The sequence below is a fragment of the Stigmatopora nigra genome, chromosome 4, assembly GCF_051989575.1.
Source record: "Stigmatopora nigra isolate UIUO_SnigA chromosome 4, RoL_Snig_1.1, whole genome shotgun sequence".
In the NCBI taxonomy this organism is placed as follows: domain Eukaryota; kingdom Metazoa; phylum Chordata; class Actinopteri; order Syngnathiformes; family Syngnathidae; genus Stigmatopora; species Stigmatopora nigra.
The window spans coordinates 11,652,814-11,667,030 of NC_135511.1; the positions used below are offsets into that span (position 1 = coordinate 11,652,814).

At 40.1% G+C, this 14,217-nt stretch overlaps 1 protein-coding gene across 5 annotated transcripts; it reads left to right on the forward strand.

Moving 5' to 3' along the window:
• The first annotated feature begins 142 nt into the window (after positions 1-142).
• On the forward strand, positions 143-13,845 carry LOC144195621 (AP-1 complex subunit beta-1). 5 transcript variants are annotated; one of them, XM_077715379.1, is made up of 24 exons: positions 143-237; positions 1,507-1,567; positions 1,676-1,781; positions 1,860-1,995; positions 2,136-2,381; positions 2,464-2,654; positions 2,738-2,959; positions 3,045-3,165; positions 3,267-3,362; positions 3,821-3,936; positions 4,253-4,418; positions 4,681-4,779; positions 4,879-5,138; positions 5,364-5,562; positions 5,709-5,729; positions 5,915-6,001; positions 6,723-6,752; positions 6,913-7,050; positions 7,127-7,272; positions 7,354-7,483; positions 9,498-9,582; positions 10,028-10,114; positions 10,513-10,667; positions 12,849-13,845. In XM_077715379.1, the coding sequence occupies exons 2-24, from the start codon at positions 1,531-1,533 to the stop codon at positions 12,921-12,923; spliced, it is 2,949 nt and encodes a 982-aa protein (XP_077571505.1). In that variant the 5' UTR covers positions 143-237; positions 1,507-1,530; the 3' UTR covers positions 12,924-13,845. The 5 variants fall into 5 exon arrangements, with proteins under 5 accessions (XP_077571505.1, XP_077571503.1, XP_077571504.1 ...); XM_077715377.1 differs by lacking the exon at positions 143-237 and adding an exon at positions 369-510; XM_077715378.1 differs by lacking the exons at positions 143-237; positions 5,709-5,729 and adding an exon at positions 369-510.
• Positions 13,846-14,217: the final 372 nt, after the last annotated feature.

Sequence of the window (14,217 nt, forward strand, 5' to 3'; positions counted from 1 at the left end):
TATTAGCACAGCAAAAAAAGATTGAAACGCTCAAGACTAACGAAATACTCAGTATTAGTCTTAATGATCACCTCTTAAATTTTGCATTTGTCTTTTCTTGCGTGTTTGCATTTTTTTAAAAATTTATAATGTATTAATTTCGCGAAAAACGGAAGTGTGCGGAGTGGGAGGAGACGAAAGCAAACAACATCGCTCTCATTTCCAGCCAGCTCATAGCTCATTTCCACGTCTGTCACGGTAAGATCTCGCCCAATTTATTGTGTTTATTGCGTGCTTTCGAAATCCAAAGTGTGCACTAATTCGCTGGGTAAGTTTTAAAATAGGTCGACAGATTAAGAGCTTAACCATCCCGGCTAAAGCTTCCTTAAACCCGCTCTTAGAAGGTCATGTCTCGACTGGGCTCACTGAAGAAGTGGCGAGCTGACACTGACAGCCGTAGCGGCTAACGTTAGCACTTAGCACATCATTCTTTTGACCGGAAACATGCAGGAATGGGCCAACCAACTATGCGTAAGTAGTTGGCAGCAAGTAGTCACTAAATCAACAAATCGGATCGCAGGTTGAAAACACTTGTCGTTTAAAGATGGTCCCTTTTCCACACAAGTCTAAATTCTGAGCCGTCTAGCCTGGGCTAAGCTACTGATCTAGCTCGGTGCGAGTGAACATTTTAGTGGCTTTTCTGGCGAATTGAACAAGTTTGCGGGTGGTTTGCAAACGACTAAAATGCGCAGTGGTACTTTGGCGTCATTTTGACGCATTAGTTTTCATTTGTCCCCGTTTAGATCGCGAGGTTAGCTTGCCAGGATCTTATCTGATCAACAACTTGAGGCCAGCAGGCTTGCTTAACGAAGCCAGATGAAGAACGCCAACTCGTTTTTTTCATTCATTCATCTTCTGCGCCGAGTCATGGTTTGCGGGGGGTGCTGGAGCCTATCGGTTGGAGGTGGGGTGCACCCTTAATTGCGTGTCAGCCAATCGCAGCACACCTCTGGGATCTGGGATCAGACACTTAATTTTCTGGCAACATTTTTGTAGGCAAATAAGTGTATTTCTTGACATTTTTGTTGTGGAAAATGTTGGTTACACTTTGTTGGTAATATTATTAAACAATATTGTTTCCGGGTGCAAATAGATATATCACCGTAGCAATATAATTTCACACCCCTAATCATCAATGCATTTTGGACCAATTTGTAAATATTGGGTTTTCCCCGAAAAAAAATAATAAAATAAAGATAAAGACCGTAATGGCTGGATTGTAACCTTACTTTATGTGGAAGGTCTTGTTGACAGATAGCATTAGTGTATGGTTGAAGAGTTGTTGACCAGGGATTTTTTTTTCCTCTTTCAGCAAAATCCATTGTGTTCTCATTTTGTTGGCACCTTTCTGCCAAAAGGCAGGAAATCCTAGCCTTTCCGTGCACTTGGATTTCGAGGGTTTCCTTTTGCTTATGTCGTTTCTTAACTGAAAGCAAATCAGTTGATCTTTTAATTTTTTTTCCCCAGGAGAACCGACAATTTGGATCCAAGATGACAGACTCAAAGTACTTCACCACCACCAAAAAAGGTATGGTTGTACTTTGTGTGATTCTTTTCTATCGCCATTTTTAAAGGAATAAGTTATGAGTTTTTTTATTGACGTGTTTATATATTGACATTGCATTTATTTATTTAGGTGAAATCTATGAGCTCAAAGCTGAGCTCAACAGTGATAAAAAAGAGAAAAAGAAGGAAGCAGTGAAGAAAGTGATAGCGTCTATGACTGTTGGAAAGGATGTCAGGTGAGCCACTGATGACGATAAGTTTTATGGTCATTGTCCTTGTTGACTCCCTGGTTTTATGTCTTGTTGCCCCACCAGTGCGCTCTTTCCGGATGTTGTCAACTGCATGCAGACGGACAACCTGGAACTGAAAAAGCTGGTCTACCTCTATCTAATGAACTACGCCAAGAGTCAACCTGATATGGCTATCATGGCTGTGAACACCTTTGTCAAGGTATAATCAATCATTCATTGACGATCAAATCTGAGCGTGCATTTTTGCAGTGGTACCCAAAATACCACAAACTATGAATTATTAGCACTGCAACGTAAATAGATGTGTGATACAGTGCCTTTTTGTTGTTGACCATCCAGGACTGTGAAGACCCAAATCCTCTAATTCGGGCCCTGGCTGTTCGCACCATGGGCTGCATTCGTGTGGACAAGATCACAGAGTACCTTTGCGAGCCACTTAGGAAGTGTTTGAAAGATGAAGACCCCTATGTGAGGAAGACTGCAGCAGTGTGTGTTGCCAAACTCCATGATATCAACGCACAACTGGTGGAAGACCAAGGCTTTCTGGACACTCTCAAAGACCTCATCTCAGACTCCAACCCTATGGTACAAATCCCATAGGCCAAAATGCTTAGCCAAGGTTGGTCACGTATTTATCCTGATGGTTCCGGCATGCTGTATTTTTCAGGTTGTTGCAAATGCGGTAGCAGCCCTCTCCGAGATCGCAGAGTCTCATCCCAACAGCAATCTTCTAGACTTGAACCCTCAAACCATTAACAAGTTGCTGACAGCTCTTAATGAGTGCACAGAGTGGGGACAGATCTTCATTCTCGACTGCCTGGCCAATTACACGCCTCGAGATGATCGCGAGTCTCAAAGGTATGAAGATGGTCCTATAAGACACCATTTCATCCTTACTGTTCACACTTGATTCCTCATTCGTCAACCCCTCTGTTTACCAGCATCTGCGAGCGTGTTACTCCAAGGCTTTCTCACGCAAACTCAGCCGTGGTGTTGTCAGCCGTTAAGGTTCTCATGAAGTTCATGGAAATGTTGCCAAAGGACCTCGACTACTATGGAACCTTACTGAAGAAGCTGGCCCCTCCATTGGTCACTCTCCTGTCTGCCGAGCCCGAATTGCAATATGTAGCACTAAGAAACATTAATCTCATCGTTCAAAGACGGTAATCTTTTCAATAGTGACTCGTGACACTCACCTGCATTTATTCTACTTTTTGATGGCTAAAATACCCTGTGCTAACATTTTAGACCAGAGATCCTGAAACATGAAATGAAGGTCTTCTTTGTAAAATACAATGATCCGATTTATGTTAAACTGGAGAAATTGGACATCATGATCCGCTTGGCATCCCAAGCTAACATTGCCCAGGTATATATACCTTAAAAGAGTAAAGTCATTTTTACAATCATCTTTAAAGTGAGGTTTTCTGGACAAAATAGCACCCTGATGATTGATTGGTCTTGTTGCAGGTTTTGGCTGAATTGAAGGAATATGCCACTGAGGTGGATGTGGACTTTGTCCGTAAAGCCGTACGGGCAATTGGACGCTGTGCTATTAAAGTAGAGGTAAGATGGGGTTTGACTGACACATTTCATCATTTTAGTTGTAATTAGGGTTGACACTTTTTGGCATTAGGCTGATTCGATATGAATCGAGATACAAGGGTTGCGATTCGATACAAAAACAATAAATGTTTGATTACAATATGGTTTAGTTGGGGCGCTAAAACCATATACCACATCTATTTGTAGTCATTTTGCATTTTTTTTCTCTTTAAGTACAGTAAATTATTCATAGAGAAACCCTTGTGTTAGTGTTTTTCCATATAAAAGCTATATATAGATAATGTTCACTTCCAAGCCAGAGCAATACTGTTTTTTTCTGCGTTTAAAGAGATATGCATCACAATTGTAGAGTTTCTCACTGAATTCCATTACACAGTGTTAGTTATTTATCTGGCCTACAAATGGACTTATCTTATTGTGTGAGTGTTATAATTGAAAATGTAATTTTCTATCATTAGCAATCCGCGGAGCGCTGTGTCAGTACCCTGCTTGACCTTATCCAGACAAAGGTCAACTATGTTGTGCAGGAAGCAATTGTGGTCATCAAGGACATCTTTCGCAAGTACCCCAATAAGTAAGTACCTTCATCTGAATTTGATTGGCTTCTTTTTACCATATGGCAGGCTTTGTCAAATAGTCTAGGCACTTTTTAAAGCCATAGCGACGATGCCACTATTATTATTATTATTTTTATGCTTTTTTTTCTTGGCTGGAATAAAAGGTAATTGCACGTCCACAAAAGCAGATGGCAGTGATGTTTTTATTGTCAGTGTTTGTACAGGGTATTAGATAGATTTTAATCCTGGATTTATTATTATTTTCCAAGACAGTCATTGGTTGTTGTAGCTCATCTTATGATTAACATTTTATGTGTATTTCATGTTTTAAAGATACGAGAGTGTGATTGCCACTTTGTGTGAAAACCTGGACTCACTGGACGAACCGGAAGCCCGAGCAGCTATGATTTGGATCGTGGGGGAGTACGCCGAGCGCATTGACAATGCTGATGAACTACTTGAAAGCTTTTTGGAGGGTTTCCATGATGAAAGCACTCAGGTAAGGGGGGGAAGAGAATGCAATCTGATAGCCATTTTAAGCAAAGCAACTTTACTTGCGTGTATAGTTTCAATGTTAATACAAAACAAGGGCTCCTAGTCAAGTATGGAAAATTATCGTTGAGTGCTTTAGGGCACTCTGTATAATCAGACTGGTGTATTGATGCTTTTAAGAGAAATAGTTTACAGTGATGATGTATGTATTTTAGGTAACTTTTGGAGAGGTGTTAAAATATACTACTTCTGTTCTTTGCATGAATCAGGTGCAGTTGCAACTTTTAACAGCCATTGTTAAGTTGTTCCTTAAGAAACCGACGGAGACCCAAGAGCTGGTGCAGCAGGTCCTTAGTCTGGCTACTCAGGTAAAAAGAAGAAAAAAAGAGAAACCGATTCCTTGCTCACAATTGTCAAGGCCCATATTTGTTGGTGTCAATGCTTCTTCAATATGTTTCTTTATCCAGGACTCGGATAATCCGGACCTGAGGGATCGTGGCTACATTTACTGGCGTCTTCTCTCCACTGATCCAGTGGCTGCCAAGGAGGTGGTTCTGGCTGAGAAGCCCCTAATCTCCGAGGAGACTGACTTGATTGAGCCCACACTGTTGGAGGAGCTCATATGCCACATTGGTACTCTGGCCTCCGTCTATCACAAGCCGCCCAGCGCCTTTGTGGAAGGCAGTCGTGGCGTTCAACACAAGAGACTCCCCGGCAGTGCTGGATCGTAAGTCATTCTTATCTTTTATTAACACTACAAGCAGAGCAGAAGTGAACACATAGATAACACTCTTAAATCAGACACATTTCTCAAATATAAAAACTGTGGGACATCTAAACCTTTTAAAATATCCTCATTTAAATTGCAAGGAAATGACCTTCACGTACTACTTGCTATAACCCAAAGTATCAACATTTTAATCTTTTATTTTTCTCAATCCTTATCTGTTAGCGGTGAAAGCGTAGAGAGCCCGGACCCAGGTTCTGCCAGTGTCACTGAGGCACCACCTGCAGTCATTCCATCCCAGGACCTTCTTGGAGATCTGCTCAATCTGGATCTAACACCTACAAGCACAACTGGACCACCAGCACCCTCCTCCGGAATGCAAATGGGGGCTATGGACCTTCTCGGAGGAGGACTGGATAGCCTGGTAAAAGTTTTCAGCAATTTTGAGAATCTTTCACTCTTTCTCCTGTGCAATCCCTCCTTTTTTTATTCAATACTACTCTCCTGTACTTGTTCCAAATTTTATTTTCATGTATATTTTTCCTTCCTTGTTCAATGCTGCACCTGCAGATGGGGGATGAATCTGAGCCGGTAATGATAGGGTGGGAAGGGAACATTTTAAACCATTTTAAGGATTACAATCTATTTTTCCACTTAATTATTTTAGTCTCATGCATTATTTTCATGTATCACTATTACTGAGCCATAATTGGACGCAGGCCACCATCTCCATGTCTTACCTGTGGGCTCTGCAATGTGTTTCATCTTTTAATCAGCCGCCCGTTCCCCTGCGGACGGACACTCCTCAGTCACCGCAGCCCCTTCATCAATCCCCATCGCCCCCAGATCACAGCCCCACTGAGGTTGGTCCACAGGACCTCCATGGCCAGGGATTAGAATGCACTTTTGTCCCCTTTTGTACCACTGTGGCCTATAAATGACTCGACCAATCCATACACTGTAAAGAAATAAAATTAGATAGTAATGATAATACAATACAAAAAACTTGGAAGAACTCAAAATTGTAAGTCAACCAATTTCTCTATATTTTATAAATTTGATGGGGGAAAGAGGGTAAATGCCATTGGTCAAAACGCAACAGTTCAAAATGATAAGTAAATTGAAGGCAACATTTTATCATGAGTAGTTTGAACATGGTCACTTTAAGCATATACAGATACAGTGTGTTACTCCAAGCTGTAATTGAACCCAACCCACCACAGTGGTGGCTCCAAGTATCATTTCAAGATCAGTTTACACAGCTAGCAAGAAGTTTTATTTTTTTCAGTGTATGTTCTGTGTCAATGTTGTTGTTTGTCAATATTAGTTAGCTATTTTAGGAAATGTTATGTTTTGGTAGTGAGCCCCCACTTTGCCACACAATAGTTTCACAAGGTTTAGTGTCACCAGCTCTATATACCACGTGCACCATCGTTTGTGAGGGATGTTCTCACAGTAAAAGGATCTATCCCCTTTCCAATTCCCATGCTTGCACTTTCTCACTCATCTTCCAATCTCCTCAAACCTGCACAATATAATTTTTGGTTTACAAATTATTCACTCGGCACTTTGTTTCACTTCCAGCTTGGTGGAGACCTTGGAGGAAGTCCTGCTGTAAGTTACTGCAATTCACTCAACTTTTGAAGCAGCTCTACACCAATTAGCTATTTGTTTGTATAATTTAGGGTGTCTGTGTTGTTAATAGCTGCTTTTCAATATCAATTTCCTTTTTTCCACTATCTACCACTACTTACTTTTGTTGCATGACCTGCAGATGACAGCTGGCTTTGGTGCACCACCTGCTGCTGTACCGCCTTCTTTCACCGCTCCTGTAAGTGGTGGTCTGGATGACCTATTTGACCTTGGCGGTGGAGTCGGCATGCCAGTCAGTATCTATGTGCCTCCCAAAACGGTAAGTTGAAAAAAGTGCCATTAAATAACTTTTAAACAACACCAGTCTTCTAATTGGAAAAAAATCCCTTTTCTAGCTTTGGCTTCCAGCTATGAAGGCTAAGGGCCTGGAGATTACTGGCACATTTGGTCGCCGAGCCGGGGTCGTTCAAATGGAAATGACCCTTACAAATAAAGCAATGAGTGTCATGACTGATTTTGCCATCCAGTTCAATAGAAACAGGTGAAACCTTGCTTTTTAAGAGTTAATAGTGCATGTACATATTTCTGTCATTTTCACTCTTTTCCTCTTCTCCGGTCTTAGTTTTGGTTTGGCTCCTGCTGGTCCTCTCCAGGTTCTTACTCCAGTTGGCCCTAACCAAAGTATAGAAGTGGCCCTTCCTCTCAACACTGTTGGACCTGTCATGAAGATGGAGCCTCTCAATAACCTGCAGGTAACGTACTTAAAATGGCCGTTGGGACATTTGGTGTTTATAGCATCCTTGTAGCAAATACTGTTAATCCAAAAATCTGTTAAGTCAGAGTCCAATAGATCACAACTATATTTTCTTTAGATGTTGAAATATTTTTTTTACTCTACTGCCTACTCCTAATGACAAGTCCTTCTATGAATATGCTCTTAGTCATTTAAATTATTAAAAAAATGGAGCCTAAAAACTTATTTAAAACCTTGAAAAAGCCCCACACAAATAGGTGCATGAAGTGGTTTGAATCATAGTGAAAGGAGCTGTCTGTAGCTGCCTAAAAAAAGAAGTGCTTCTAGAAGGGAAGCGAGTGGTGGGGGCTAACATTAGTAGTTATACAACATGTGGCTGTTTTTTTGTCTTAGCCCTTTGCTGTTTTTCTACTCAAGTAATTTTTCCGTCTTTTTGCCTAATGGAAAGTAGTGTCCTAAAACACTATTTCGAGTGCACTTTAAATCCACAATGTGTAGTCACAATTTTACTGCCTGAAGCCATCAATGAAAAAGAAGCTTTGGACAAAAGAAGCATTATGACTTCAGCCTATTCATAATTAATCACAGTCACCTGATGCATTGCGCAGGGTGCCAGCTCCTCAAGTGATGACTTTAACTAAGATAGCAGATGGCTTCATTAACTGCCTCATGAATCATTTAATAGCAGTTCTACTACATCTTCCTGACACGGTGTTAAAAAATGGTCCTCCGATGCTCATGTACGTGCTCTACAGTAAGAACTCATGTTAACAGCAGGAGAATGAGAAGAGTGGATTGTCCATTGTGGCTCTAAAGTTGATCATACTTTGTTTAGGGATTAAAGCCTGATTTGCGAAGATCCCAAATAGCCGAGACAAAGCTCCCGCTAACACTTTGTACGTTCTGATGGTGGCCATGTTGTATTTGAGTGCCTAAGACTTTGATCTTTTTCTGAGATCGCAAATAGGAAGTGCCAAATTGCGTGCTCACTCACTGCAAGACATGATTGAAGCAGTTTAATGTCATTAAATTAGAGATTTGCATTAACAACTAGTTCAACAGATGTGCCTAATAAAGTGGCTAGTGAGTTTGTATGATGCCAATGTTTGTCTCGCCTGCAGGCTAACCGCACCAAGGTCTCTGTCAATATTGTTTGACACTTAGAGGCCTCCTATCATGGGACTTTGTCTCCGCATGAAGCGCTTAGATTGCGTAAATAATACATTTAATGAGGGGGAGGGTCGATGGAACAAAGCTGAGATGTTTACGTTTGTACATGGAAATGTCATTTAAACACTACCAGTCGTATCACGGCAGATGATGTTGTTAGTTTTCCAATAGTTTAAAAAAATAAAAATAAATACATTACTGTAGGCTGTAGTTAGTGGAAGCACTACATTGTTCAGGCATGCCTTTTTTTTTTTCTCGAGCAAAAAATCTTAACAAAATTGATGGGTTAATTAAAAATGTTATGGTACAACCATTCAAAAAAGCCCTCCAGAATGGAAAATTAATTTGTGTACAACCACAAGGGTCGTCTAAACAAATGTGCTCAAATCTTTAAAATATTTATGTTAATATGTGTAAAATCCAAGGCATAAAAAGATATAATTTTAATTCAGTCAAATTCCTCCTCAACAATGCAATGCATCTAGTCTTAACACTTGCAGACTTCACAGAAATGACACGGTGTACCATTATGCTCTCCTGTGCATAGTTTTTTCCACTCAAGGTTTTATAAACTGAGCAAACAATTTAGATTGAAAAAAGAGAAATAAACCTTGTTTCCCCCCACACATGCCAACAGTACTCTTGTTATCTTGTATTTTTCCTTCATTGCACTGAATGTAGCCGGGTTATCAAAAGTGCACTATTGCCAGTATGCTTTCTTATTTAGCCTTCCACACACGCATCAGTGTTGTGTATTTTTGATAAACCCTTGACATGTAATTATTTTTGCATTGCTTTCTCCGACCATCTTCCTTCCCCCTCAAATATGGCCTGTCTCCTAGGTGGCCGTCAAGAACAACATTGACGTCTTCTACTTCAGCTGCCAGTACCCCATCAGCATGCTCTTTGTAGAGGACGGGAAGATGGGTGAGTGCTTTTGCTGCAGCTCTTCACTCAATAGGCTTAAATCCCTTTAACGTTGCTAAGGTCGACATCTTTCAGTTTGGAAGCGCCTTATAGTCAATGGGCTTATAAATTGTAATGTCAAGATTCTTTTTTTTTTTTCTTCTTTTTGTATCTCACCATACGTGCAAAGTGTCACTTGTATATCACGACTGTATATGCCAATATATATATGGTACCTATAAGTAGCATATTAAGCTTTATTAGTAAATAAATGAAAGAACAAGAAGAGGGACGTAAAAGTTTTATACTGTATGTATTTTGAATTGATTATTGATTTCTGTTTATTACAATACAATGCATGCAACTTGTTTGCGTGTCTGTTTCTGGATGCTTTGCACTCGCGTAGAAATACCTCCCATTCCATTAGCACAAATAATTTATTCTTACCTTGTCTTTTCATATGCAGAACGACAGGTGTTCTTAGCCACATGGAAAGACATTCCGAATGAAAATGAGTCAAAGTTCCAGCTGAACGATTGCCATCTTAACTCAGGTGAGAAGGACGATGCTGTAGACTGGCGTCATACATCATAGAGTGGGACAAATATGACTTATTTGCATTCATTTGAAGCAAAGTGTATTTAATGACAATTCATAAGCTCTACAGTCCCTATTTATGTTGGATAATTTGGTTTTCATGCAAGTCGCAGAGGAGCTGAGCTGGAGAAGAAATGCTAATGACAGCTTAATGGAAATTTGCCCTCGCGGATCATTTTTCACACGAGCACGGAAATTGTGTTCTACGTGCCAGTGCATCACATCAGCGAATCAGACCATGTGGAGGACTTTTTATTAGTCAATTGTGGACTAAATTTTTCAGTACTGTGTGTCACCCTGGTCGAGTCGTATTTTGGTTCCAATAACGCTTTGTTTTTGTACTCTTTTTGCAAGATGCGGCCTCCAACAAACTGCAAGGAAGCAACATCTTTACCATCGCTAAGCGAACTGTAGAGGGCCAGGATATGCTGTACCAGTCCATGAAACTCTCAAATGGAATTTGGGTACTTGCTGAGCTGAGGGCTCAGACAGGAAACCCTAACTACACGGTGAGTACACAGTATTTACGAATGATTTCCACTCAAACATGAATTAACATGAAACAGATTTTTAACTCTGACTAAAAGCCCAAACAAAGCCAATCAATAAAACACTCCACTGCACTCCAACAGTCCGTGACCATACAAAAAGGGCGACTCACATTGAGCATGGAATAGGTGGATCGCTCCATTACGTTGTTTACTTTCTTTTGCCAATGAACATTTTTCTCAAATCGTTTCAAACTTTTCTCCAACCAAATCGCATATGAAAACGAGTTCCAAATTTCTTATATGTATTCATACCTGGGTGTACTTTTTACATGGGATGAGCAGAAAATGGGGAGTTGAAAAAGAAGACATGATAAATACGGATGCGCAATCATGCGCGAGTGGAAGTAAAGAGCGACAGTAAAGGAAGGCGAAGATTGCTCTATGACTCCACTATTTGCATGTCAGTGCGTGTCTGAGCTTGTCAGAGCTATGATGCATCATGTTTGACTCGAGACTTTCTGCTTGATGAGTTGTGAATGACAACCTTGGTGTGACCTCCATCCTGCTCCTCGTGTCATCTTTTTGTTTGTTCTGGTTAGAGCACTCCATTACACACCGTGTCCAATCCTACTTTGAACCTTTAATAATATTCTGTAATTGAGAGGGAGCCTTCATGGCTGGACTCGGCGACATTGTTACATAGCAAAAGCATGCAAAAATCAGACAAAATGGACCTTAAAGGGTTAAAATGCTTGTTTCTGGGTAAAAATAGTTCCTATTCAAGTGATATGTTAAAATTAATCACAGATTAATTGTAATCTGCATTTAATTACTCTTATATACTAAATTAAAGTGGCAACTCTAATTTAAACATTTTTATATCAAAGGTCAAAGACATTTACACATTTAAATTTATTTCTTTTAATTCGCGCCTTGACTTACAAGTTTGTCCGTCCACAAGACATTTTTAATGCAATTTACTTTATCAAATTAGACTAGATTTGCTGCTAATCCATTTCAGCACCTCCAAAACACATTTTTCTTACTTTTTCAACAAACCAAAATAGCTATCATGTTTGAAAACAGATATACAAACAAAATAATACATTGTGTATATATATATTAGCTGGAAGAGATCGCCTTTGCGGATCCTGTTTCTATGGGTGTTTGGGTGTTACTTTGAGATAATTGCTCATTAGTGATAAGAAATAAAATAAAGCTGGTGTTCCCAGTTAGTTCCGCAGCTCGCCTTCGAGCCGCTGCCTGCTCACACTTTGTTCCTTGGCATGCCGAGCTGAAGCCACGTCGGCGGAGGCTATTTTTAGATATGAAAGCGAGTCAGGCCACTGCGTATTTTTGGGCCTCTGTTGCATTCCGCCAGAAATATGTTAACACTAATCGTGATAAGGGCTGAACAGAAATTTGAAACAGTTTCACAGCATCTCTCCCCCAAAAGACTGCAATACCTGCCACTTAATTGAGTTCAGTTTTCTCATGACGCTTTACTTCTTACACTTGTTTACTATCGGCTTGTCCCAGTTCTGCTGTCCACTGTTCTAACCAGCGTACTTTTCGAATGGATGAGTTTGACTTTAGACGCTAGCCGCCGTGTAGTTCTGCAAGCCAGGCATCGTAGGAGGCAAATTTGAGGTTGGTCTGAAATGTTGGCGAAATGGCGCGCGTCTTATCTTTTGGAAACATTCTCATCTGCTACTATCTCGTGTCCCCATAGCAACTGACTGACCAATGAAGTAGTGCTGCTTGCACCCCCCTTTCTTTCCTCTCAGATGGGAATTGTGTGGGTTTTGGTTAAAGGTTGGAAACATGAATACATTTGACCATATCTTTATGTTATAATATTTTATACTTGGTCGTCATATAGTGTAATTAAAAAATGTTATGTTAATTTTCATTACTTTGGGTCAATCATTGGCACTTGAAGTCAGTCGTTCACTGAGAATAAGTTTAGAATTTTTTTTAATTTTTAGTTTATTTGATATTTTTTAAATCTGGAATTTAAACAGGCCTGACGTCTTTATCTCCCCTTCACGCACTGAATCCAAATCACTTCCCTCCCCAACGATTTAGGATGAAAGAAATCTGCAAGCATCTACTATATATGCACATCAATACTTAATACAACTTGTGAATGTTCTACCCATTGCAATGTTCTTAAAGCCTGCTTGTGATCTTTCTCAGGTCTCTCTGAGATGCAAAGCCCCTGAGGTTTCCCAGTGTGTGTTCCAGAGCTATGAGGCGGTGCTGAAGAACTGAGAAAAGAAGGGGGGAAAAGAAAAAGAAAAACAAAACAAAAAAAATGCAACAGTAAACACTGATGGGCCAGAGGCTACAATCTGCTTCTTCTGCCTGTGGACTTAGTCTCACTGTCATGCAGTGCAGGACACACTGGTTGATGCAAACTGTCTGTCTCTCCTATTTTTTTTTTTGTCATTTATGTTTCCATATATATTTCTTCTTCAATGTAATCTAGTTTGTTTAAATCATTAGTTCCCTCTAATTGAGCCAAATGATTTAGGAAATCCGTGGAAATCCTACCGAATGCTGTCTCGGCGTTCACACCACAATCTTATTTATTTAGGGTGCTGTGTACTGCAAAGTTCCCCAAATATGCTGAAACACTTTGTATGCATGGCAGAGCTGCAGGTAGAATGTTTTTGGTTCTTTCTTTCATTTATAAGGTTGGAGCTGATCTTTTTATGGACTCAGTGACCCTCTTAGCTCTTATCGTAGTCATTCCTGCTTTAATTTTTTTTTGTTCTAGATGTGACTGTCATGTTTGCGTCAAGGGTAGCACAAATGTGTTCAACTGGCATGAAGGTTATAATGGGCTAAGTTTAAATGATGAAGCGGCAGTTCGTAGTGCTAAAATAATCAGTGCATTTGTTGGTATGGCTGGCGACGACAGCGCTCAGTCTCAACCTCGTGCTCCAAAGATTAATTGGATTTTTTTTCTCCCCCCTGCAGTGACTGCACTGATGTCCTTTTCTTCAGCTCTGCAGAGTCTAAGCATCTGTCACCTTTTCTATCGGTCAATATCCAATCCAATCCAATTGGCTGTAAAGCCACAGTTTTTTGGGAATGTCTGTTGTTTAAAAACAAACTAATATTGAATCATTTTTTTCTTGTTTGTCTTTCGTGTGTACATCTAAGAGAAATATTAAAATTCTTGATCATTTCCACTGTGCTGCTTTTTCTTCAGGTGCGTTTCAGTACGGATGAATTGGCTCTTGGTACGTAATTACCACGCTTTGGAAGGGCGCAGCTGTCGTCCTGATTTTGAATCACTATTTTTTTTTTCATTCCTTGTTTACAGGATTTGTAACCGCCAGAGAAGTAAATCTTGTCAAACCTTAGCAGCAAATGGAAGTAGGGTTTTAAGATGTGTGTGTCGTTTTACATGCACAGATGGTAAGTTTAAATTCAGTATCATTGTTGCCTATGAATATGCTAATAATTTGGACTGAGTATTAAGGATTTAAATGTATTGCGACATGATCCACTATGGCAAAGTATCTTTCAATATGTATTTCAGTATATTGTGCAACGT

Bases quoted from the DNA above. Each gene is read 5' to 3' on its own strand.
- LOC144195621 (XM_077715377.1), top strand. From the start codon at position 484: ATGCAGGAATGGGCCAACCAACTATGC. The intron at 4,780-4,878 runs GTAAAAAGAAGA...TTCTTTATCCAG, and splicing joins TCCTTAGTCTGGCTACTCAG to GACTCGGATAATCCGGACCT. The intron at 5,139-5,363 runs GTAAGTCATTCT...CTTATCTGTTAG, and splicing joins CTCCCCGGCAGTGCTGGATC to CGGTGAAAGCGTAGAGAGCC.